The sequence below is a fragment of the Delphinapterus leucas genome, chromosome 11 (assembly GCF_059928025.1).
Source record: "Delphinapterus leucas isolate spDelLeu-1000000601 "Yukka" chromosome 11, BTC_Dleu_Yukka2, whole genome shotgun sequence".
Classification (NCBI taxonomy): Eukaryota; Metazoa; Chordata; class Mammalia; order Artiodactyla; family Monodontidae; genus Delphinapterus; species Delphinapterus leucas.
In genome coordinates, this window is record NC_143139.1 from 64,465,302 (window position 1) to 64,493,270 (window position 27,969).

Below are 27,969 nucleotides of genomic sequence, written 5' to 3' on the forward strand. Positions count from 1 at the left end.
CTTGATTACTGTTGCTTTGTAGTATAGTCTAAAGTCAGGGAGCCTGATTCCTCCAGCTCCGTTTTTCTTTCTCAAGATTGCTTTGGCTATTCGGGGTCTTTGTGTTTCCATACAAATTGTGAAATGTTTTGTTCTAGTTCTGTGAAAAATGCCATTGGTAGTTTGATAGGGATTGCGTTGTATCTGTCGATTGCTTTGAGTAGTAGAGTCATTTTCACAATGTTGATTCTTCCAATCCAAGAACATGGTATATCTCTCCATCTGTTTGTATCATCTTTAATTTCTTTCATCAGTGTGTTATGTTTTCTGCATACAGGTCTTTTGTCTCCTTAGGTAGGTTTATTCCTAGGTATTTTATTCTTTTTGTTGCCATGGTAAATGGGAGTATTTCCTTAATTTCTCTTTCAGATTTTTTGTTATTAGTGCATAGGAATGCAAGCCATTTCTGTGCATTAAATTTTGTATCCTGGTACTTTACATAATTCATTGATTAGCCCTAGTAGTTTTCTGGTAGCATCTTTAGGATTCTCTACGTATAGTGTCATGTGACACTTTTAAAAGTGTTAGTGACAGTTTTACTTTTTTTTTTTCTGATTTGGATTTCTTTTATTTCTTTTTCGTCTCTGATTGCTGTGGCTAAAAGTTCCAAAACTGTGTTGATTAATAGTGGTGAGAGGGAGCAACCTTGTCTCATTCCTGATCTTAGTGGAAATGGTTTCAGTTTTTCACCATTAAGAAGCATGTTGGCTGTGGGTTTGTCATGTATGGCCTTTATTCTGTTGAGGTAATTTCCCTCTATGCCTACTTTCTGGAGGGTTTTTGTCATAAATGGGTGTTGAATTTTGTCGAAAGCTTTTTCTGCATCTATTGAGATGATCATATGGTTTTTCTCCTTCAATTTGTTAGTATGGTTTTTCACATTGATTGATTTGCATATATTGAAGAATCCTTGCATATCTGGGATAAATCCCACTTGATCATGGTGTATGATCATTTTAATGTGCTGTTGGATTCTGTTTGCTAGTATTTTGCTGAGGATTTTTGCATCTCTGTTCATCAGTGGTGTTGACGTGTAGTTTTCTGTTTTTATGACAGCTTTGTCTGGTTTTGATATCAGGGTGATGGTGGCCTCATAGAAATAGCTTGGAAGTGTTCTTCTCTCTGCTATATTTTGGAAGCATTTGAGAAGGATGGGTGTTAGCTCTTCTCTAAATGTTTGATAGAATTCACCTGTGAAGCCATCTGTTCCTGGGCTTTTGTTTGTTGGAAGATTTTTAATCACAGTTTCAGTTTCAGTCCTTGTGATTGGTCTGTTGATACACTTTCTATTTCTTCCTGGTTCAGTCTCAGAAGGTTGTGCTTTTCTAAGAATTTGTCCATTTCTTTCAGGTTGTTCATTTTATTGGCATAAAGTTGCTTGTAGTAATCTCTCATGATCCTTTGTATTTCTGCAGTGTCAGTTGTTACTTCTTTTTCATCTCTAATTCTCTTGATTTGAGTCTTCTCCCTTTTTTTCTTGATGAGTCTAGCTAATGGTTTATCAATTTTGTTTATCTTCTCAAAGTACCAGCTTTTAGTTTTATTGATCTCTGCTGTCGTTTCCTTCATTTCTTTTTCATTTATTTCTGATCTGATCTTTATGATTTCTTTCCTTCTGCTAGCTTTGGTTTTTGTTTGTTCTTCTTTCTCTGATTGCGTTAGGTGTAAGGTTAGGTTGTGTATTTGAGATGTTGCTTGTTTCTTAAGGTAGGATTGTATTGCTATAAACTTCCTTCTTAGAACTGCTTTTGCTGCATCCCATAGGTTTTGGTTTGTCATGTTTTCATTGTCATTTGTTTCTAGGTATTTTTTGATTTCCTCTTTGATTTCGTCAGTGATCTCTTGGTTATTTAGTGGTGTATTATTTAGCCTCCATGTGTTTGTATTTTTTACAGATTTTTTTTTCCTGTAATTGATATCTAGTCTCATAGCATTGTGGTGGGAAAAGATACTTGATACAATTTCAGTTTTCTTAAATTTACCAAGGATTGATTTGTGACCCAAGGTATGATCTATCCTGGAGAATGTTCCATGAGCATTTGAGAAGGAAGTGTATTCTGTTGTTTTTGGTTGGAATGTCCTATATATATCAATTAAGTCCATCTTGTTTAATGTGTCATTTAAAGCTTGTGTTTCCTTATTTATTTTAATTTTGGATATCTGTCCATTGGTAAAAGTGGGGTGTTAAAAAGTCCCCTACTATTGTGTGTTACTGTCGATTTCCCCTTCAGTGGCTGTTAGCATTTGCCTTATGTATTGAGGTGCTCCTATGTTGGGTGCATAAATATTTACAAATATTATATCTTCTTCTTGATTTGATCCCTTGATCATTTTGTAGTGTCTTTCTTTGTCTTTTGTAATAGTCTTTATTTTAAAGTTTATTTTGTCTGATATGAGAATTGCTACTCTAGCTTTCTTTTGATTTCCATTTGCATGGAATATCTTTTTCCATCCCTCAGTTTCAGTCTGTATGCGTCCCTAGGTCTGAAGTGGGTCTCTTGTAGAAGGCATATATACGGGTCTTGTTTTTGTATCCATTCAGCCTGTTAAAATAGACTGTTATATGCATAAGTTGTTATGTATGAACATTGTGCTAACCACAAACTGAAAATCTGTAACAGATACACATAAAATGAAAAGAAAGCAATACAAACATAACACTAAATAAATTCAACAAATCACAAGGGAAGAGAACAAGACAAGAAGAAAGAAACCAAAAATAATTTACAAAAACAACCATAAAACTATTTAGAAAATGGTAGTAAGTATATTTCTATCAATAATTAATTTAAATGTAAATGTGCTAAATGCTCCAATCAAAAGACAAAGGGTGGCTGAATGGTTAAAAAAAAAAAAACAAGATCCAAGTATATACTGCCCACAAGAGACTCACTTCAAGTATATACTGCCCACAAGAGACTCACTTCAGATCTAAAGACACACACAGACTGAAAGTAAGGAGATGGAAAAAGATATTCCATGCAAATAAAATGAAAAGAATTCTGGGGTAGCAATGCTTATATCAGACAGAATAGACTTTAAAACAAATACTGTAATGGAGCAATTAAGGACATTACATATTGATCAAGGGATCAATCCAAGAAGACGATATAACATTTGTAAATACCTTTGCAGCCAGTATAGGAGCACCTAAATACATAAATATTAACAGACATAAAGGGAGATATTGATAGTCATACAATAATAGTAGGGGACTTTAACACCCCACTTAGGTCAATGAACAGATCATCCAGATGGAAAATCAGTAAGGGAATGTTGACCTTTAAGTACACATTAGACCAGATGGACTTAATAGATAAGTCTTTATAGAACATTTTACTCCAGAAGAACAGAATACACATTCTTTTCACACAGGAACATTCGCCAGGATAGATCACATGTTAGGCCACAAGGCAAGTGTCAGTAAATTTAAGAAGATCCAGATCACATCAAGCATCTTTTCTGACCATAGTAGTACACAACTAGAAGCCAGTTACAAGATGAAAACTGGAAAAAACACAAACACCTGGAGGTCAAGTAACATGCTACTAAACAACCAGTGGGTCAATGAAAAAATCAAAGAGGAAAGTTAAAAATACCTGGAAACAAATGGTAATGGAAATACAACATTGCAAAATCTATGGGACTCAGTAAAAAGCAGTTTTAAGAGGAATGTTTATAGCAATACAGGCCTACATCACGAAACAGGAAAAATCTCAAACAATCTAACTTTATACCTAAAGGAGCTAGAAAAAGAAGAACAAAACCCAGAATTAGTAGAAGGAAGGAAGTAATAAAGATCAGAGCAGAAATAAGTGAAATAGAGACCAAAAAAACAATAGAAAAGGTCAGTGATACTAAGAACTGGTTCACTGAAAAGATAAAGGAACTTGATAAACCTTTAGTTACATTCATCAAGAAAAAAAAGAGAGAGGGCCAAATAAATAAAATCAGAAGTCAAAGAAAGAGGAGAGTTACAATCAACCACACAGAAATAGAGGATCATGAGATTAATATGAACAACTGTATATATCAACAAATTGAATAACCTAGAAGAAATGGATAAATTCCCAGAAACACAGAATCTTCCAAGACCAAATCAGGAAGAAATAGAAAATATGAACAGACTGATTATGAGTAATGAAATTGAGTCAGTAATAAGAAAATTCCCAACAAACAAAAGTCCTGAACCAGACTGCTTCACAGTGAATTCTACCAAACACTTAAAGAAAAGTTAACACCTACTTTATCCAAACTATTCCAAAAAAACTGGAGACGAAGGAATACTTCCAAACTCATTCTAGGAGGCCAGCATTACCCAGATACCAAAATCAGATAAAGACACTACAAGAAAAGAAAATTACAGGCCATTGTCACTGATGAACAGAGATGCAAAAATCCTCAACAGGATATTAGCAAACTGAATTGAACAATACATTAAAAGGATCATACACCATAATCAAGTGGGTCTGTATCCCAGTGATGCAAGGTGGTTCAACATCCACAAATCAATCAGTGTGATACATCACAATAACAAAATGAAGGATAAAAATTGTATGATCATCTCAGTAGATGCAGAAAAACCATTTGACAAAATTCAACATCCATTTATGACAAAAACTCAACAAAGTGCGTATAGAGAGAACTGAACTTCACATAATAAAGGTCATATTTGACAATCCCACAGCTAACATTATACTCAACAGTGAAAAGCTGAAAGCATTTCCTCTAAGATCAGGAACAAGTCAAGGATGCCCACTCTCACCACTTTTATTCAACATAATATTGAAAGTCCTAGCCACAGAAATCAGACACATAAACAAAATTAAAGGCATCCAGACTGGAAAAGAAGTAAAACTGTCACTCCTTGCTGATGACATGATATTATATATAGAAAAGCCTAATGATTCCACCAAAAAACTATTAGAATTAATAAATGAATTCAGTAAAGTTGCAGGATACAAAATTAATATACATAAATCTGTGGTATTCTTATACACTAATACTGATCTCTCAGAAAGAGAATTTAAGAAAATTTTATTTATAGTTGTATCAGAAAGATTAAAATACATACTGAGGAATAAATTTAACCAAGGAGGCAAAAGACTTGTGTGCTGAAAACTATAAGACACTGATGAAAGAAAATGAAAATGACACAAATAAATGGAAGGGTATATCATTTTCATAGATAAGAATTTATATTGTTAAAATGTTCATACCACCCAAAGCAATCTATAGATTCAGTGCAATGCCTGTCAAAATACCAGTGGCATGAAAGAACCACAAGAGAGAAAGAAAGAACCACAAAAGACCATGAATAGCCAAAGCTGTATTAAGAAAGAATGAAAAAGTTGGAAGTTGTATGCTCTCTGATTTCAAACTATACTACAAAGCTATAGTAGTCAAAATTGTATGGTTCTGGCACAAAAACTAACACAGATCAATGGAAAGAAATAAAGGATCCAACCCTCATTTATATGGTCAATTAATTTACAGCAGAGGAGCCAAGAATACACAATGGTGAACAGACAGTCTATTCAATAAATGGTGTTGGGAAAATTGGACAGCTACATGCTAAAGAGTGAAACTGTCCCACTTTTTTATACTATATTCAAAGAAAAACTCACAATGGATTAAAAACTTAAATGTAAGACCTGAAACTATAAGAATTCCAGAAAAGAAACATAGTGTGCCCTTTGACACTGGTCTTAGCAATATTTTTTTGGATCTGTCTCCTCATGCAGGGAAAACAAAAGCAAAAATAAACAAATGGGACAACATCAAACTAAAAAATGTTTGCACAGCAAAGGAAACCATCAACAAAATGGAAAGGCAGCCTATGGAATGGAAGAAGATATTTGAAATGATATATCTGCTAAGGGGTTAATATCCAAAATATGTTAATAACTCACACAACTCAATATCTAAAAAACAATCCATTTAGAACATGGACAGAGGACCTGTTTAGGCATTTTTCCAAGGAAGACATACAGATGGCCAAAAGGCACATGAAAAGATGCTTAGCATCACTAATCATCAGGGAAATGCAAATCAAAACCACAGTTAGATACCACCTCATACTTGTCAGAATGGCTATCAGAAAGAGAAATAACAGGTGTTGATGAGGATGTGGAGAAAAGGGAACCCTTGTGCACTGTTGGTGGGGATGTAAATTGGTGCAGCCACTATGGAAAATGGTATGGAAATTCCTCAAAAAATGAAAAATAGAACTCTCATATGATCTACCATTTCTCTCCTGGATATTTATCCAAAGAAAATGAAAACACTAATTTGATGCAACTTTGATATACATGCCTGTGTTCAGTTTCCTGTGATTTTATAAGGTGTGGTAGGCAGTATGGTGCAATTGAAGGATTAAGGCCCTGGAATTCCTTGCTTTGAATCCTAACTTCACCTCTGTTGTGAGACCTTGGGCAAATTTTGATCCTCTTTGGTCCTGTTTCCTCATCTGTCAATGAAGATTATTGTTATTCTGTAGAATTGTTTAGGGTATTCAGTTAGATCATGTGTTTGGCAAGTGTTCTGGCATGCAAATTCTGTGAGGACTGGGCTTTTTTTATCTGCTTTGGTCACCATTTTTTACATTATTGAGACCAGTATCTGACATATAGCAGAAGTCAGTAAATATTTTGATGACTGAATGATTATTAGTTTTCTTTTTTTTAGTTTTCACAGTTCATATTTCACAATCAAGGAAGCTTAGTGTTTAAAAATTTTTTAAAATTAATTTGTTTATTTTTTTATTGAAGTATGGTTGATTTACAGTGTTGCAGTAGTTTCAGGTGTTTAGCAAAGTGATTCAGTTATACATGCATATATGTATTCCTTTTCAGATTCTTCTTCCTTACAAGTTATTAAAAAATACTGAGTATAGTTCCCTGTGCTATATGATAGGTCCTTGTTGGTTATCTATTTTATATATAGTAGTGTGCATATGTTAATCCCAAACTCCTAATTTATTCCTCCCCACCCTTTCCCCTTTGGTAACCATAAATTTGTTTTCTATGTCTGTGGGCATATTTCTGTTTTGTATATGAGTTCATTTGTATCATTTTTTTTAGATTCTACCTATAAGCAATATCATATGATATTTGTCTTTCTCTGACTTCACTTAATATAATAGGTCCATCCATGTTGCTGCAAATGGCATTATTTCATTCTTTTTTATGGCTGAGTAATGTTCCATTGTGTACATGTATCATATCTTCTTTATTCATCTGTCGATGGACATTTAGGTTGAAGGAAGGTTAATTTTGATGTGAATCCCTCCTTACCCTCTCCCTTGCCACACAGCCATCAGAGTGCTCTTTCTTAAAAGTAAATAAAATGTCATTCTTGTGCTTGAAAGATTCCTTACCATGGCTCAAGGCTCTCCCTGTCCTTTGTGACTCCACCACAGCTCCTACCAATGTCTCCTATCTCAGGAAAGGATGCTGTCCTGAAATCACTTGCTCAGTTATCTTTGATTCTTCCCATTCCTTCATTCCTCAATCCATCACCTGGTTCTGTCATTTCTACCTCTGAAATGGATCATTAATGTGTCCAGTTCTCTTCATCTCCACTACACCACCCTTGTCCTAGTTACTCTTATTTCTTATGGAGACCAGCAGCCTATGTGACAGACGGTAGCCTCTCACCTCCTAACTGGTTTCTCTGTTTCCATTCTTGATTTCCATATAATCTACTTTGCACACACAACAGCCAGAAAGAGGGAGAAAGAAACAGCGAGCGAGAGAGCACTGTTAAAAACATAGTATCTCTTATTGGTTTAACAACCTCCATTAGATTTCCATTGCCCTCAAATGAAGTCTAAACTCCTTGCCATGGTCTCCAAGAGCTAACCTGATTGGATCTTCATCTAATTATGCTGCCTGCTTGGTTACCATGTTGCTACCATATTGGGCTCTCTTTCTGTTCCTTTAGCATGGCAAGCACTTCCCCGTTGGCAGGGTTTTTGTGCTTGACATTCACTTTGCATGGATATCTTGCCGCCAGTTTGGATCGACTTTTTCCAATCATTGGGTTCTCAGCTCAAGAATCATCTAGTCAACTAAAAGAAAAATGCACATTGTAAGAGCTGTGACTTTCAGTTTTATTCAGGGAATTTAATGAGGACTGTAGCCTAGGAAACAGCCTCTCAAGTAGGTCGAGGGAAGTGCTCTGCGGAGGTAGGGGAGAAGCCAGTACATATATGGTTTGGGGCTAAGAAATACGTGTAGTGAAGCATACATCTCAGTAAAAGGTTACTGTTAGTCACAAGACACAGATAATGATTTTAGTGCTTTTCTGTGTATGGGAAAATGTAAGAATCTGGGTTCATTAAAATTCTTCCTGAGATATACATCTAACTTTCTGAGGGGTCTGTGTTTCCAAAGCACAGAGTGCCTCATTCTGTTTTACATCCCAGATTCCTTTCAGGGTGTATTGTACCTCAGCAACTGCAGTGGCTAATGACTTAATCCTTGTAGAATTAAATGGTGAGCAACATTCTGTTTTATATTCTCATCTCCTTCCTTGATTACCTAATCTAAATAAAATCACTCTTTCTATTCACTCTGTGATGTAGCTGAGTTATCTCATTCATTTGTTAATATTGAGTAGCTTGTTGTTTGGCGTCACCACTAGAATGTAAGTTCCCTATAATCAGAAGCCTTACCTGTCTTGTTTACCATAAAATACCTAGTACCAATAATAATGCTTTCCCTGTAATAGATGCTCAATAAATATTGGGTTGGCCAAAAAGTTCTTTCTGGTTTTTCCATAAGATATTATGGAACGAACTTTTTGTCCAGCCCAGTATTTGGTAAATAAATAAAACTTTGCATAACAGTGTTCCCATATATAATTGGGGTGATTATGGAGGGAGGATATCAATACTGAATATAGTTACCAGCAAAGGGTAGAACTTGAGGTGAACTTTTAGGAAAGGGTAGTGTTCAGACTCACGGAAAAGAGGAGAGGATATTCTACACAAGCAAGTTCACAGTCAGGAGAGAGCGTTCTATTTGTCATTTGTAAATGTCATTCAATGATAGGGGCATCTTGAATAATAAATGATTCATGAAAAATTCTAGTCTTTCTAGAATGATTTAATTCATTCCTGTTTTAGTGTAGGTATTCTCTAGAGAAAATTCTAGGCACTTATAATGTTAATTGTAAAAGATCCACATTTTTTACCCTTATCTGTTTGTCCTAATTCTTATATTTCAAGACAAGTGCCTAAAAAGATGATCTTTCCTTGGGGTTAACCGAGGCCATAAATTTATTTGTTGTCAGATAAAATATATACCCCTAGAATTTTGTTTTTACTATTTTTATATGAACACATTTTTTTTCAGAGACTGTAATTTATGTATTTCTTAAGTAAAACTTATTTTAAGAAATCACATTAATCTTTCAGATTCAGATTGTTTATTAACTATATTATATCACTAATGATTATTCTAGTCTTTCTCAACCAATTAAATTATTTGTTAAATTTTAATGAATTAAGCAACAGTATCCTGGTTGCTTAGCAAAGTGTACTTGCATAATTGGGATCATTTTCCTAATCATTTAAAATTAATCATCCCAGGTTTCAAACTGTGCTTTAAAAGTAGAAGTAAAGCACAAATTATGTTTTCTTCAATTGATTTCTATTAGATGTATGAAGTCCACATAGTTGGGGAAACAAATTTCTATTTGACAAATTTATTTTTAAAAATTTACATCATTTTATCATGAGGTCACTGCAGTCAATTTCTTTTTCTTTTAACCCTTCATGAATGCCTTACTATGATTCTTTGTATGTCTGAATTTAGCACTTCATTAAGATTATATTCTTCCTCTGCTACACGGTACTTTTCCCTACCATTTCATACTAGAAGTTCTCAGCATTCTATTCACTATTCCTATCCTCCCATATGCCAGACAAGCAAGGTAATCGCCAGTGACACCTTATAAATCAATAAGCAGTGATATGCTTCTAGACCTCATGATTATCTTCCTTCAGTAACAAAACACTCTTCCCACAAGACAGTGATAAACATTTTTGCCTAGGAAATTTGTTTCTCTGACTCTTACCACATGACAAGTGTTTTTTAAAGCATAGTGTAATTTAAATTATGAAATTAATGTGATTACTTTCATTTAGATGTATCTTTTACAACATGAAATATGGAGTAAAGAAGAGTAAAAATTGTTGTAAGTAGCTTTTAATGACTTAAAAAATCCCCAAGGTATTGGAACTATCAGATCAGTTCACTGAAAATTTCTAAAGGCAATGCCAATTCTCAAAGCTTTAATGAATAATTGGCTATAATGAAAGATGGTTATAACGAAAGATGGAATGTGACACCATTCATTCATTCAACAGAAAATTAAAGTGCCTCCTCTGTTCCAGGTGTTTATTTTTGCTGTTTTCTCTCTTGCTAGTTTTTTGTTGTTGTTTTTTTACTACTCCCTTGACTAACACTGGTTGGCTTCCAATGACATCTGTTTAGCAGCCCTCCAAATACTGGCTCTCTCCTGAGGCATATGTGTGAGTTCTCTGGAGGGGCCTGGGGTTATCCCACTACCCTTGAAATGACAGACCAGCTCTAGCTTAGTCTTTTCCAACTACTGTCAGCTCTTTCCACTGGCATTGTATCCCACTACTTTTTGCTCCTTGGGTGTGTTTGCACAAGGGCCAGCCTTCTTGGGTGGGGCACTGGTAAGATGGTTCAAGCCTGATCACTCTCTCTGGTCATGCTTGACCCATGGGAGACTGTGGCATCTTTGTCGGGGCAAAAGTGGGTATGCAGAATGCTCCTCAGCTCTTCCCAATTTCCTTTTTCTCTGATCAACCAGATACATGAGCCAAAGGTCTCCTTCCAGCTGGAATGTGTCATTCTCTCCAGCAGGCCCCTCCATTTATGATAGTGATGCACACGGGGCCTTCCTCATTTAGCTGGAGTGCAGTTTGTGGGCAGAAGCACCCTCTTTCCAATCGCTTAGTCAGCCAGGAGAAAGCCATGGTGTTCTCCACAAGGTCAGAGTCTAGGAACTTCAGTGATATCTGCTTTCACTTCCTCTAGTCTTCTGCTTATGTGGAGTTGGGGGAGTGGGCATGCCTGAAATTTTACAAAACTGTTTTTGTTTTCAAGTGACTAACAGGTAAAGTCCCATTCATATTTATTATATTATGCATATGTACAAATAAATCATGTGTATATATATATAAATATGTGAAATTTGGAAATACTTGGAGACCATTGGTCTTTTAGTATGTAAACTATGTTAGTCCACTGTACTTATTACTATGTGAACTTCACTAAGTTATTCAGCCTCAACTAGCTCCACATTACTTCTTGGTGAAGATAGGACAGATCACAAATTCTGCCTTGCAGTATTAATCTATGTGATGTGACTGGTATCGAGTTTGTGACAAATCATTTTTAAATCATGAAAAACATGAATTTCTCTCTCTCTTTCTCTAGATATCCTATTGTATGACATCTAGAAAGGAAAAACTATTTAAAGTAATTGTTTATAGCAACAAAGCCAAAGTAAAGAATTTGACTCCGGGTATGGAATATCTGTTCTATGTGAAGACAGTCAGAGGCAAAGATTACAGCATATCTGTAATGAAAAAAGTGGCTACAAGTAAGGAAATGTCATAAATAAAATTTTTGTTTTATAGTTTTATAAGAACTGAAAGTATTTTGGTCCAGCATAATTAAAGCTATTTTTAAACATAAAGCTTGATAATTAAGGAATAATGATGATCATAATATGATTAAGAGAACTCTCAAGATATATGTGAACTTAAAAAAGTCTTTGTCTAAATGTATTGGGAACTACATAGAGTTTTTTTTCTAATCTGAAGCAAACATGTATATATATGTATGTACATACATATCATGTATGTCACATATATGGAATATATGTATACATATACACACATTATATATACCATGTCATAATGATATAAATGCAATTCATTTTCTATTGAGGTGGGGGTTTGATAAGCAGAGAACTTCTATTTTTTCTTCCCTGATGGTTGTAAATTCATTGTAAATCAGTTTCATAATGTTTTGGAGTGGGGTGGAGTAATAGTATTTGTCACCAACAAGTCTTGTGAAAGTTTATGATGTTTACAGGATCCCCTCTCGGTGGAAACTAAATGATACTGCAAGAAACAATATTACTTCACCTGATGAATGGATTAAAAATGCAGGGATATAGGCATGCTGAAAACTTTGATGTAGCTGAAAGAACCACATTTGAAAATGCCCTTACTTCTGGCCCTCACACCCTCTCTTAACTTATTCTGTTTCATCTTCAGCCAACATCTAGCTATCTGCTAGGTGGTAGCTAATGAACCTATAACTGTATCATATAAGGATACTTCTGGTTACAAGCACTCAGGAGGCACAATTCTAAAGGAATGACTATTGGAAGTGACTCATGATTGATTAAGGAAAGATATTTGGGAACTAGGGAGGATGTTAATGTGTCACTTAAAATAAAACTCTTGTATATATAATAGCCTATTTCTCTATTTGCAGAGCTGAACATGTAAGACATTATATTGTACATGAATAAATTCAAGGATTATTATGTAGATGTTTAAATTATACTATTTATGTTTGCTTTATTTTTACATATATGTGTGCAGTTTTTATTTACATATATTTACCTTTTCAATAGAACCATCCAGGATATGTGGCTTAACGTTGAAAGCTGTGAATACTTCTTCTGCAAATTTAATGTGGAATCCAACAGAGACCAACTTCACTCATTACAAGATTTATATATCAAACGGAACATTTGCTAAAGAATATCTTATTTGGGAAATGATGACTGAGCACACAGTTACAGATCTGACTCCTGGTAGAATATATAACATCACAGTACATAGAATGAGCGGCAATGTTGAAGGATCTGGCACATTTATCAGAGTTGTTGCAGGTATACAAATTCTTTTTGATATTTAAAAAATTTACATTTGTATTGCATATTATACTGTTCAAGATAAAATTTCAATGCATTTTTTGAAATTTGAAATTTTACAGTCTATAGGATAGTTCAGAGGGTAAAAATACTCATTTTACTGGGATATTCTGAGGATTTTTGAGATATGTAAGATGTAAATTGGATAACATAGTATCTGGCACATAGTCAGTGCTCAATAAATGTAGCTAATACTATACATAGTTTCACATCAGATGAGAGGTCCAGCTAATGAAATTAGGTGGTTGATTTGGGGATCATCCGTTCTCCTAAAACCTTGTTCTTTGATATTCCACTATGTGCTATACACATGAAAAAGCATAGTCTTAGGGTGTGTGGAGAGTAATAAAGGATACAAGCATGGAAATACATATAGTATAAGTCAAATTAATAGGTGAAGCAGTGGAAGTGTTTAAGTCTTATTGTGGTTGCACAGAAAAGGGAATGATTACCTTCATAGAATGGATGGAAAAGGCTCTCTGGGGCTGCAAAAGGATAAGGAGTTTCTAATCAGATTAGAGGGCATGTGGGGTGTGTGGAAAGGAGCAAAGGTTGAAAAACGATACGATAAATAAAATGTTTTGCTTACGCACAGGTCAAGGAGACAGTGTGGTTAGTGTGAGTGACAGGATTCGCTCACTTAGATTTTGATCAGAGGAAAAAGTGAGCAAGGTAATGCCAATATCAGGAAAATTTCATGGAAGATATCGAATAACAATGGTCATTTTAATTAAAGAGAGCACTTTATGAAATAGCAGGAACTTGATGTTCTGGTTGGATTGTGTGGTTTAGGTGATGGTTTTGAGAGATTAGATGTAGGTAATGGAGAGCTGTGATTTGGGAGGTGAGCTGATAAGAGGAAATGGAAACGGGTGGTAATCTAGGTTTTCTGATGTACCTCTGGAGCAGAAAGAGGTTTTACTGCCCTACTTTTTATAAAGGAGAGAGTGGTGATCATGGAGCGATGCTGGGCAGAGCACTGAGTGGATATGAGGAGGGAGCTAAAGCTAAGAAATGAAATGGCAGTAATGCATGGTTTTACTAAGAGATGACCAGGGTTTTATAGGGAAAGATAGCAGAATGAACAATAGCTTTAATTATAGCTTGCATTTACTAAGATTTTGCTATGTTCAAACCACTCTTCTAAGCACTTTACATGTGTTAACTTATTTTATTCCCACAACAGTGTGTGGGATAGGAGGATTATTATCTTCAGGTTGATGAGGCCAGAGAGAAATAGAGAGGTTAAGAGTTTTGCCTAAATTCTTAATTTATGTGGCAAAGCTAGGATTTGAACCTAGTTATCCAGTTATAGGACCTGTGACCAGTGCCTTACTAAAAATTGATTTTTTTTAGACACTTGTAGCACCTAATATGATGCTGACTTATTAGAGGATGTTTATTTTACTATACCTAGTCCATTTCCAAAGAGGGAAGAAGCTACAGGAACTTGATAAATAAATGTTGCCTTGACATAAGGACATATTTGGATGGAGTCCCCTAAAGGTAAATTGGAGGTCACTTCAAGTAATAATCTTAGACTTTAAAGGAAGATTATAGATCATCCTGTTAATGCTTGAATCCTTTCTAAAATGTTAATACATTTAGGGTTTTTCAATGTGCTATTATTCATAAGCCACTTTGTGAAGGTTAGAGGGACGCAAAGTTATCAAGGTGATTAAACCTTGAGCTCTGAAGCTATTGCTCCTGGGTCCAAATCCTGGCTCTACTATTTACCTATTTGCTTTGAGACCTTGGTGAAGTTACTTAAATGCTTTGTTCCTCAGTTTTCTCATTGTTAAATGACAATAATCATAGTATCTCCTTATGATTTGTTACAGCTGTTACATAAAACAATGAGTGAAAAAGCTTAGTGCAGTGTATAGTGTATCATAAACTTGATATGAGTTACTTCTTAATATTCTACATGTCTGATATCTCCTCAGTCAGAACATATATTATACCCAACCTGTGATAAATCATGAAAAGGCTTAAATGTGATTTTGAAAGCATATCATATACAGTGTTGGTACATATGAATTATAAATAAAAGTTAATAATAGTGGTGATGGGACTTTTAAGTCTTCACATTTTATTTTAAAGTGTCTGTCCATTGTAGGCTTTGTTTCCTTGGTACTGTTCTGATAGGTTTGACTCTTTTGTGGGTATACTGAAGTATGTAACATTTTGATCTCATTTTGTATACACTCTTTTAAGAATCAGAATCTACTGAGGAACTCCCTAAGAAGCTTGCTTTTCCATTTTGAATCTCTTCTTACTCTCTGTCTCAAAGGTTAATCCACCATAGTTTGTATCAGAACTTTGTATGTGAGGTCCTTTTAACTCTTTTGAGCTCTTTTCCTGTATAGACATCATAGGATCATACTTCTGTTTTTTTCTCAGTTTCTTGAAATGCAGTTGAAGTAAATTCACTGAAATGCCAAGGAGAAAAGTTGAGAGATGCTTTAGAGCTGCACTGTCCAGTAGACAGTGATTAGCAACACGTGACTGTTGAGCCTTGAAATAGGACTAGTCCAAATTCAGATGTGCTCTAAGTGCCAAAGACACATGGCATTTCAAAGACTTAGTATGAAAAAAAAGTGATATTATTATCTCATTAATAATTTCATATTGATTATGTGTGAAATGATGTTTTTGATATGTTGTGTTAGATAAAATATATTATTAAAATTAATTTTACATGTTTCTTTTTACTTGTTTAATGTGGCTTACATTGTATTTTTATCAAACAGTGTTGCTTAAGTATGAATCACAAGACACATACTTAAGCCTATTTAGGGCTCTGAGCTACCCTGCAATAAAAGAAGATGTTTAACTTAGAAAAGGAATTATTTAACAAAATGGTTTGATCATAAGACATGTATTCAATTCTAGGGATTTAGGGTACTAAGGATTAATTTTTGGAAAATTCCGGTCTAGAAAAACTGACTAGGCCTAGAATTCCTCTTGCTAGCCCTAATTAAATTGAACATTATGTGATTTTTTTCTTTTAGAACTCAAAATCCACCTCATGATCTGATTTTTGTTGGTTAATAACAATTAGATTGAGAGTGATATTTTTGCTTCATATTTTCCTACCTTTTCAGAGATTAAATTCCATGGAGTGCAAATCATGTACTTATTATGGAATCTGTTTCAGTTAATTGAATCTTCCAGTTCATATTCAGGAAGCTACACTCTTTCACAATGACTTAAGCATTACTTCATCTCTACTACCTTTTCCTGAGGGCAAGCCTCCCTCCTCTCTGCTCAGACTACCACAAAATCCTACTAATTGGCCTCGTGCTGCCACTTTTGCTTCTGTCCAATTCATAGCCCATATTCTAGAGTAATCTTTTTAAAATTAAAAAAAAAGATTGTTTTTCTGCTTAAAACTTTTCAATGTTTTCCATTGCATTTAGGGGAAAAAAATCTAAAATGTTTATTGTGGCCTACATGATCATCAGACTGTTCTTCTTTCTTAAATGATCCCGCAACGCAGGCTGGTTTTCTCAGTCATTTTAAATTCTGTCCATTTCCAGGGCTTCTATTCACTTTGCTTTGAAAGGTCTTTACCAAACTGTCCTGAAGGTTCCAGGCCTTCCCTTTTTATCAGATTGGCAAATTTCCAGACAAATATATTCTTCCTCCTCTTGGTGAGACACACTTCATCCTTGGCCAAGGGTTCTTCAGTGTGTAATCTTAAGCCACAGTCTAGGAAACTGCATCCTATCTCCCCACCATCTCAGTAAACAGCCCTTCACTTCTGTCTTCATTTTTCTTCCAAAGTCTCATCCCAGCTCTTTTTCTAGTTTCTTGCCTAAGACGTCGTAAATGTTAGTTACTTTTTAGGACTCTTGAAGAGATAGTATCAGCCCTTACATAAACCAGCAAGTGTGAGTAGTGGTCGGACTTCTGTCATGTTAGACTTTTGTCCATTTTAAAGTGGGCTGGCCAGGAGAATCAAGCTCTTTTCTCTCAAGCCTGAAAATACAGAAGACATAGGTCTGTGTGCAGAATCATCCAGGAAAAATGCCAGCAGCTATGTACAACAAAGAAATTCTACCCATCACACACTGGGTATTTCTCTGATCTTTCACCTTAGGTTTGCAGCATTTCTAAAGAGGTATTATAAAACTGTAGTGCTCACTGAATGGACAACTTGGAGATGATGCCAAGAGAATGTTTGTTTCTTTGAGGATGTCATGTGAAAATTAATTGATCAATATTAGCTTTGGCCCCTAGGGAGACAGTTGTATTATAAGGATTAAAGGAACTTTTCAATGAACATTTTGGTACATAACTCTTTTTGAAAGGAGATAAGGAAAACCATTCTAAAAGTGTATCCCCCCCAAAAAAGTACTAGGAAACTGACCTGTTATCTATTTTATGCAATGTGCCCTATCAGATTTGTTAGGAAATGTACACTTTATTTTTTTTAATATATCGATTTCCAAATCATCTCTGGTGGCGGGGTTGGGGGGGGGCGGTGGGGGGGGGCGGGAGTGCTTAAAATGATAAATGGAGTTCAGTGACTAATTCCAGACTACTTTATTTTGGAAATAGTGTTAGATTGGATCTGTATCAGGATGTTTTTCACATGCTTGGCTTCATAATCTCTGTCCCTCCGTATATTGTTTGGAATCTGCACTAAGGATAAGAAGAGTACAAATCTGACTCATTGGCAATCAATCCAAAGAACTTTACATAGAAAACTCCCTTCAAGTAGGTACAGGCAGCATAAACAAAACTTTGGAAACAGTGGAAGCAAAGGTAGAAAAAATATGGTTGAAATGGCTAAGACACTTACTACTTACTGTTTAAAAACTATCTTCTTTTCATTTCCAATATGAAATTTTGGCAGATTTTGATATTTTTGGGGTATTTATTTCAGTTTGATAAATATCCAGGTAATTGGATAGTAGTTTGTACTTACTTATCTTTAAAATGATTCAGCTTTTCAATTAGAGCATAAGCTTTAAAAAAAACTATCTGGTCAACCAAAAGATTTCAGTAGGTAAGGAATATCCCAGAAATAGATATATGAATTGATGTATCATTTTTGATAATTAAGCTTAGAAACTAGCTAATTTTAAAGATATACATGCCTAACACGTACATAGAGCTAGAGATAATTTAAAGGATCTGATGCTTTCTGACAATTTGGTTATTTTGAAACCTGGCGCTTAGACTATTGATTTTCCTTTTTTCTTTGAAGGTTTAGGAGAATAACTGTTTTAAACCTCTGTTTTTCAATATCAGAACCGGAAAAACCTGAGAAACTTAAAGCCTTCAATATATCTGCACATTCCTTTTCTCTGCACTGGAGCCTACCCTCTGGCCATGTGGATGGGTTTCACGTGGATCTTGTTCCTGACAGTGGCTTTGTTACTATCAAAGATCTTGGAGGTGGAGAATATCAGGTATCGTTTTCATTATCGTACTTGCCAAACTAACTTGTATTTATATTTGGTCCAAATAGGAATGTTCTTTATGAAACTCATCCACCATGAAAACTTACTCCTTTGAGACTTTTTAAAAGCATAAGATGAAGACAAAAACACAGATGCCGAATTGATGAGTTTAAGTTTCAGCACTGGTGGACTGTTACCTTAGTAACGTCTGTGTCTCTTTTTTTAAGTCTACCCTGAACCTACAGCCAACGATCCAAGGGTTCATGAATAGTTTAACAATGAAAGGGCAGAGCTATTGAGTAATCCACGCTCATTAATTGTGTACTTGCCAGGAGGATCTGTCTTTAAATCATTAATGCAGGCAACATTTCTCTCTAGAGCCATCAATGTGATTCCACTGCCTGAAAAATGTAATAATGATGGATTTTCTTATGATTTTTCTTTTACTTTTTATTGGAACTTCAAAGACACAGGTATTTTGTACACACTCTTAAATACCAGGGCTAAGCAATGGACTGTAATTTTCTTAAGACTCTTAAATAGTTGTTTCTTGTGACAATGAACTAGGATAGATAGAAATACTGATTTAGTCTTTGATAATGCAGTATGTTTTGTTAAGTTTTTGTTATCTGTTATTTGGTAAATAGTTATGTGATATAACAAATTTATATTTTACAGTGATAGGAAATATATTGTGATATCTTAAATAGCTCAGAGTTATGTAGTGAAGTGTTACTTTGTTTTATTGATTGTGATAGATTTATGGTTTTAACTTTCTTGCTTTTCAGAATTTTAACACAATCACTTGCTTTTGGTGTTCCAGGTTGATGTTTCTAATGCTGTTCCTGGTACGCGGTATGATGTAACCATCTCTTCCATTTCTGCTACAACATACAGCTTACCTGTTAGTAGAACAGTGACAACAAATGTGACAAGTAAGTATATGTTTTCCTTTTTTTTTTTTTTTACAAAGTATTTGGAACCATTATAAATCTGTTGGATGGAAATATTTACATTGGCAATATGTGCATTGTATGCATGAGAACAGTTCAGTAATTAAAGCAAAATGGAAACTTAAGAAAGTGATCTGTTTAGAACCTGAGTTCTACTAGTTATCTTCCATTACTTTCAAAGAGCAAAGATAATTTTTCTGTACTTGTTTGTGAAATGGATCAGAAACACTGTTAATGGTAATATTTAAATAATACAAAGCTGTGAAAATAAACTCACTATAGTTGCTCTGAAAGAGTTATTCAGTTTGTAATACTGGTTCTTGTTTTCTTAGTGTTTGTGTGTAAGCCTTGCATCAAGTAAGTTTTTTTAGAAAATGATTTGGCATTAAAAGTATATTTGGCATGTAGTATTTAGTAGCATTCCATTTTTTACATTCTTATAAAAGACTATTTTTGGTATTCCCCAAAGCATTTAATCTTTTTTTTTTCTTGTGGTAGCAAAACCCTAGGGAGGGTAAACTTACACTTTTGAGACTATTAGTCTTTGGGAACTTCAGAAGTCTACAATTTGTAGATATTTTTCTTACATATGATTGTGAAAATACAATAATAGTTGTTTGACCTTATAACAACATGAATTTTTTCAAAAAAAATAGAACCAGGGCCTCCAGTCTTCCTAGCAGGGGAAAGAGTCGGATCTGCTGGGATTCTTCTGTCTTGGAATACACCACCTAATCCGAATGGAAGGATTATATCTTACGTTGTAAAATATAAGGAAGTTTGTCCATGGATGCAAGCAGCGTATACACAAGTTAGAGCAAAGCCAGACAGTCTGGAAGTTCTTCTTACTAATCTTAAACCTGGAACAACATATGAAATCAAGGTAATTATTTTGTAAATAGTATTAGAATATTCATTCATTTTAAAAGTGAAGGAGCTTTATCCCACCAGGTCAAGCCTTTGCAGCAAGTGACTGAAGAAGGATCATCTGAGTCTTGGCCTCATTGCCCATCTGGGCTTTTAAAACTTGAACAAATTTTATAATCTCTTTTCATTTTTATGTGTATTTATATAATTTATTTTTCTTATTGATATTGAACCTACTGACAGCTCTTTATCATTTATCTTCTGGACAAATCAAAGCTTTATTATTTCAGATTCTGTTTAATTACAGAGTGTAAAGCTTGAAGGTAATTCTTTTGGTCTGTTCTAGGTTGCTGCTGAAAACGGTGCTGGCATTGGAGTGTTTAGTGACCCATTTCTCTTCCAAACTGCAGAAAGTGGTAATTTTCCTAAATCATTTATTCTGAATTAGCTTCGTTATGAGTTTTTGTCATTGAAAATAAATAGGGATATAAACAAAATCCGGCACTAAAATGCATAAAATTTTCAACAACATGGCCCTTCAGTTACTTTTAGAGTCGTCTTGGATAGTAAATTTACTCATTAAAATGTATATTGTTCTTTCTGATTATAAAAACACTAAGTGTTATCTTAGAAAACTTTGAAAAAAACAGAAATTAAAAAAACCCTAAATGAAAGTTATCCATGGCCCTGTTATATAAAAACTGCTGTTACCCTTTTGGTCCATTTCTGGCTGATCTTTTTTTTTTCCAATGAATATATGTCTTTGTGACTATATATTAGTAAAAGTAGGCTTGTGCCATTTATGCAAGTTTATAGCCTGCCTTTTCCTCTTAACATCAAATCGTAAGTATTATTATGACATTAGACTTTTGGAAATACAGATTATAATGGTTATCATATTATTCCATAACATGCAATCATTACCAAACCAATTTAAGCTACCTCCATTCTCCCAATGGCTGAGAGGAAAAATGTGATATCATCCGGATTCCTCTCTCTCATAGTATACTGTAATCTGTCAACAAACCCTGCCAACATTATATCAAAATATATCCTGAATCTCACCCCTATTGTTAATCACCCTATGTAATCCATTATCATTTCTCGCCTGAACAATCGAAAGTCTCCTCACTGGTTTTCCTGTTTCCAGCTTACCTACCTATAGTTTACTCCACCGACAAGAGCCACATAATCTTTTGAAACAGAAGCTAGACTATGTTACTTCTCTTCCTTGTAAGATGGCTCCTGTCTTATTCAGAGCAAGAACCTAAGTCCTTCCCATGAGCTACAGTGCTCTGTATGCCCTTTCCCCTCTCTGACTTCATCTCTTACCTTTCTCCTCTCCCTCTGTCTACTCCAGCCATACTGATCTTCCATCTTAGGGTCTTTTCTCTTGCTATTCCCTCTGCCTGGAATATTCTTTCACTAAGTATCTGTAGAACTCTCTCCCCAGTTGATCCAGATCTCACTTTACCTTTCCTGACTACACCTTCTAAAATAGCCCCTGTTTCCTTCTGTCCATCTTTATTTCCAACAGATTTATTTTTCTCCATTGGACAAGCCTGACATGTAACACATTTACTTGCTTACTTTTTATTGTATGTGTTAGCCTAGTAGAACATAAGCTTTGTGATAAAAATAAGTTGTTATGGAATGGAGGTAATTTTATTTATTTAGTAATTCAGCTGTTTATTTATAATAGCAAACAGAACCAATAAATAGAAAAATGGCACGAAGAATGGCATCTCCAATCAATAGCAAATATTCTCTGTGGAGGTTATATTCTAGTGGGCTAAGATAAGTAAATGAGTTACTAAGTAATATACTAGATTGGTGAGAAGTGCTATAAAAACAATTTCTGTAATTTTGTGCAACTATAAATGTTCTGCATAAAGATACAGATAAAGATAAAAATATCCAGTGGTTCACTGCCAAAGGGTTACATTGAAATGGGCCCTGTATATCTAGAGGGGATTATGCAATTATAATGTTAAAAGAAGCATGTGCCAAGCTTTATGGCCCAGTTTTTATTTGAGACCCCATCAAGAGAAGCATGTGAATACATGCTCTATGCCATAGAAAGAATTAAGAGAAAATTCTAGAGTTTATTTAAGATTAGAAATTAATGATTCATGAAGTCTTTTTCCTATTGATATTGAACCTACTGACATTCAGATTATTAGCACGACTAAAAATTGAGAAAATTATTATTTTAAATTAAATGTTCACTAGGATATAAAAGAAAAATTATGTTTTTAGCTTCAGGGAAAATAATTGGAATAATTTTTGAATGACTTAGCAAATAGTTGATTCTTTTTTTAAAACTGTCATCTTGATACAGCTTCTGATAAAGCCTGGTACATGCAGATTATGATTTCAACTTGACAGTATTTTGAACTTTATATATTTTATACTCTACTAGCTGACATAATTTCTGGAGTTATTTGCTCTCTTGGCAAATTATGATTGGGACAGACTAACACTCTAGGATGGCGTGAAAATAATACCGGAACAGAAGTTTCACTCTGTTTCTGACTTGCTGTGTTTTCTTGGGGAAATTACATAATCACATAATCAGTCTTGCCTTATCTTTTGTTTTTTTAAAAAAAAAATGTTAAGTGGTAAAAATGTAAACCTAAATTTAGTTAGATCAGTTATGTCCAAGTTTTCCCCCAAGGACTCCTTTTTATTATTTATGCTACACAGAACTAAATTTAAGGAAAATTTCTGTGGAATAATAAATTGCATTTATTATTATTAAACCAAATTTCTTTCTCCATGAATAAAAATACTCCTAAAGTATAAAGTTAACCCATTATACCATACTGAGCTGATATTACATCCACAAGCACAAAAATCTCAACTTTCTTACTTCTCACACAGCATTGTTTCAGACAAATGTAGAATTTTAGCTTTAAAATATTAGAAATATCTCTTGTACCTTCATTTCTAACTTGATGGGTCCTTAGAAATGTAGAAGATTCTTTTAGAAGTCTCTATATTTGATTTAGAAAGTTTTTTTTTCTGGCTCAAGAAAATATATGTTTTGTATAGTATACACTTTGAAAAGTTTTAATTAGTTTCACATAGTTATATATTTACACAAGTCACTTGTTTAACTGTGCCCTCAAAGTGTGTGGAAGACTTATCTGAAAGGTGAAGTGATTTATGAACAGAATTTTTTGGTGCTTTAGTGTCAGATCTTTACTTGGACCAAGATGGATAAATTCACTATAAAAATCAAAAGATGATGGGATTTCGGTACCTAAAAATCCAGAAGTAGAAACTAGAATATTTAAAGTAGGGGAACACCTGTCAGCTACAGAAAAGAGCCAAGATTAGTCTTCAGACACCACGAAGTCACAAAAGGAAAACACACAGATTTTACTGAGGCAAAAATAATGTAATTTTAAGTGAATAAAAATAACCTCTTTTTCACTAAATGTTGTTTAACAGATTTAATTAATTTTTATCTAATATATTTTGTGTACTTTAAAAGATATTTTGAAATCATGTTTTGGAATGTAATAAAAGTTTGGTTACCTTGTAAATTCAAATTTCTCTACACTTGGGCAGTTCCACATGATTGTTGTTAAGGCCGATTTGGAAATGTGCCAGCTTGTATACAGTCTGTTATTGATATATATTTCAGGCATTCTTATAAAATTTGCATACTTTGGACAAATGAGAAATTTAAAACAATGATTAAGATTAATGATAAAAGCTTTGATTCTTATAATTCCATAGCATCATGTATTTAATAAACTTTGCTTTATTATATTTTATCCACTCAAAAGAAATTTAAGTGCTAAATCTTTAGTATCAGAGAGTTTTCATATTGTCACTGTCCTTCTTAAGCTTTAATTCCATTGATCAGTTTCTCTTGAAGAAAAAAATTTCTATCCATTATGACATCCATTATTAATGATTAATCATCTTCCCAAATTGTTGTATTTTACTTTTTTCTATTAAAATGCAGCTGTTGTTAAGTTTCTTAATTTCTGTTTAACTCATATCATTCACACATAGCTCTCTTGCCCATTCACATACAGCTCTCCTGCCCAGGACCTAACTTTCTTATATATTTTATATGGCTTTCATTTACAAATCACATTTTGGTATTCTTCTCTACAATGTATACCTAAACTCTGGTTATTTGATTTCTCAATGCTAGGTACTTCTACTATCATTTATATTGTTTTACCCCAAACATCTTGTTTTGTTTTTATTTCTTTCAATAGTGACTTGTCATGGTTGTTCTATATTCTAAAGGACCTTGATTATTTACTCTACTTGGTCAATTTTGCATAATTAACCTTGAATTAATAAGTATCATTTTTCTTCACTCTGGCCTCATGTTTATCTCATTTCAACTAAGATAGTATATAGCTTATTATTATGCAGATTATTAATAATTAATAACAAAGTATCATGAATTCTGATGAAAGTTGATTTTGAGGGTGTATGAAAGTCAAAGTATAATAACCACAATCAATTGGGTGGTATCCATTATATATTAGACACTAAATATTTACATACATTCTAGAAATGTGCTTTTTGGTGCAAATGGTTATATAATTGTTTGAATTTGCCACTTCTTCATTATCTAAGGAATTTACATAATTCCAGAGTATTTCAGAAAGTAAGATATTCATTATTCAAATTTCTGTAACCACAAACAACTATTTACTGAATATTTTTTCAGACTTATTTGAAATAGTCTATTGATGGATGTATTGGCCAAATAATCCTGAAGTAAAGCTTATGTGCCTCTTAAACACAACTCTATGGGCCCAATTTCCAGTTCTTTATTTTAGGCAAAAGTCAATTCAAAAAGTATACTCAAGTATATATTTCAAAAAATACTACCCAAGTAGATTTTATACAATGTGTTATACATTTAATTTCATATAACATGGGAAACGTAACATCCCAAAGTTATATAAATGCCATTCTAAGTTTTATAACAATGTTTTTCCTCTCCTTCAATCCCTCTCACTTCCCCAGCTCCAGGAAAAGTGGTGAATCTCACAGTCGAAGCCTTTAACTATTCAGCAGTAAGCCTGATTTGGTATTTACCTCGGCAACCAAATGGCAAAATTACCAGCTTCAAGATTAGCGTCAAACATGCCAGAAGTGGGATAGTAGTGAAAGATGTTTCAATCAGAGTAGAGGACATTTTGCCCGGGAAATTGCCAGAATGTATTGTAAGTATCATGGAACATTTTCTATGTCTCAAAAATTTTAGGTAAATTACATCTTGAAGTTTTGGTAAAATTTCCATTTTACCAAAATGATTCTTAGCTATTTGATTACTTATAGTATCATATGATATACAATTGGCTATAGTCAAGGCAGAATAAGAGAAAGGTTTGAGATTTCAGCAGTGAGATGTCAGATCACTTAGGGAGCTCTGGAAAGACTACATGATAGGCCTGGCATTTGTGATAGGCCTTGGAGTAAGGATAGGTGGAGATTATGTGGAGGTAGAGGATACTTTATAAGCTCTGAAGTAGGAAATCGTAGGATATCACTGGAAAAAAAGATAATACTTCTGTGTGACAGGAGAGGAGGGGAGGGGAATAGTCAAGGTTAAGTTTGTGAAAGTAGATTGTTTTTGTTGTGTATATCTTTAGTGAAGAATTTGTTACTACTCTAGTCATAGATGGGAAATCCCTGGAAGTACTGTAATAATGCTTTTTTAAATTTAATTTTGGTTATCTTTGTGGTATTATTGATGAGAAAACAACCAAAATTACTTTTCTTTTAAATGCTTTAAGTTGTAGAGGCCACAAAATATTTTTTTAATTTGGATATCTAATACACATAAACACATATACACATGTACCCATATACACACAAACACATGTTCTATTAGCTTTGTCTTGAATACTGTTGCAGAAAAAATGATCATAACGGTAAGAAAGTGACGTTATGTTTGAAATTTCACAATAGGGAAAACATTTCATCTCTTTGGCTCTTGCATTTTTAATATGAATTTTAAAACTTCTTAATAATGATTTTGCTATAGTTATACCTTTACTCAAAGCCACATGAAATCCTACTTATAAGAAAGATTAAGGTGTAAAGAATGCAGTAAATACATTCTGTTCTAAAACTGGACAATGATATTGATGGTATAACTCTAGACGGTAAGTGGGTATAATTAAAATCTAGCAGATTTGTCTGTAGCTATAATGGGTAAGTGAATCTGTTAAACTCTTACCCAATCATACACATACACACACAAATTAGGAATAATATTTGTAGTATAAAGAAAAAACGAATACCCTTATCATCGCCATCAAGTGATACCACATTATTTTCCCATTGATGTTTATTTTATTCACTAGGAGAATAATGAATCCTTTTTATGGAGTACAACCAGCCCTTCTCCAACCCTCGGGAGGGTGACGCCTCCATCACGTACCACCTACCCATCGAGCATGTTGCCCGGGAGGAAGATTAGCTCTGTGTGGAAAGAGCCTATCAGTTTTGTAGTGACACATTTGAGACCTTACACAACGTATCTTTTTGAAGTTTCTGCTGTTACAACTGAAGCAGGTTACATTGATAGTACGATTGTCAGAACACCAGAATCAGGTATGGTTTCTTTCTTTCTTTTTATTTTTGGTAGGAAAAGAAGTTAAATTATTCATAGAATAACCTTTCATTTTTTTCATGAAGATATTTTTGTTAAAACCTTCCTTCCCTTTCAATAACTCTTTTTTGCCCTAATAACAGATAATAGGTATCCCTTCTGGAGCATCTTCACTTTCAATACTCTTTTATGATACTAACATAAGCATCTAAAATGAGAAAGGAGATTTGAGAGAAGAGACTGCTGAACTAATAGCCTTGATCCTAAGATCAGCTTTTATCATTCTGTGACCCCAGCAATTTTTCGTAATCATCCTGTCCTTCATCTTCTATAGTCATGTGTAGATGACTTCTCTCACTGATATTGCTCTTGCCAGATGTGGAGATAACACCTGGAGTAGCAGAAATACCATGCGATTAACATTCAGCATCAGATAAAAACAGTAGTTAAAAAATACCTACCTGTATCCTCTTTGTATTTCAGTTTCCTTTTGTGAAAAATGGAGACAGTAATAGTATCTTCCTTATGGAGATGGTGTTAGTACTAAATGAATATGATTAGATATTATTATTACTACTAAATTCTAAGAGTACGTATTTCTAGGTATGGTATTTATATTTAATTATGATAATATGTCAACGTCCATGTATACACACATATATATAGACACACATATCTAAACATACTACATAATGCCGTACTAAATATATAGTATCAGAAATTCAGTTGGATTGAGGATTTTTAAGGCTACTGGAAATTATTACTTGTAGGGTAATTTCACTAAAGCATAGTATTTTTTTCTGATTACATAGGTGTCGTTTAAGTACATGTAAATTTGAAGATTTTTCTTGAATTAAACATCTTTGAATCAGACCATTTCCTCTTCTGTACTCCTTACTTCTTTTCATACAAAAAAAGAAAGAATGAATTTCATGAAGGTCACACAAAGTGAAATTTGATAGACAAGAACATTGTTTTAAAAAATATTTGGAATGTTTCATTTCAATTAAAAGAAAGTTTTTTTTTTAAATATAGAAACATCTATGAAAAAGACTATTTTAAAATATCATTATTATTTTTATATGTTACCAATGTTACATTC

At 33.9% G+C, this 27,969-nt stretch overlaps 1 protein-coding gene across 1 annotated transcript in view; it reads left to right on the forward strand.

Moving 5' to 3' along the window:
• The window catches only part of PTPRQ (protein tyrosine phosphatase receptor type Q), a 254,741-nt gene that overhangs the window by 39,769 nt on the left and 187,003 nt on the right, over window positions 1-27,969 (forward strand). The window contains exons 16-23 of the mRNA XM_089921589.1: window positions 11,517-11,682; window positions 12,730-12,990; window positions 18,295-18,455; window positions 19,270-19,381; window positions 20,056-20,282; window positions 20,613-20,682; window positions 25,274-25,473; window positions 26,620-26,869. Coding sequence (XP_089777715.1) covers window positions 11,517-11,682; window positions 12,730-12,990; window positions 18,295-18,455; window positions 19,270-19,381; window positions 20,056-20,282; window positions 20,613-20,682; window positions 25,274-25,473; window positions 26,620-26,869 — 1,447 coding nt within the window. The remainder of the gene's footprint in view (window positions 1-11,516; window positions 11,683-12,729; window positions 12,991-18,294; window positions 18,456-19,269; window positions 19,382-20,055; window positions 20,283-20,612; window positions 20,683-25,273; window positions 25,474-26,619; window positions 26,870-27,969) is intronic.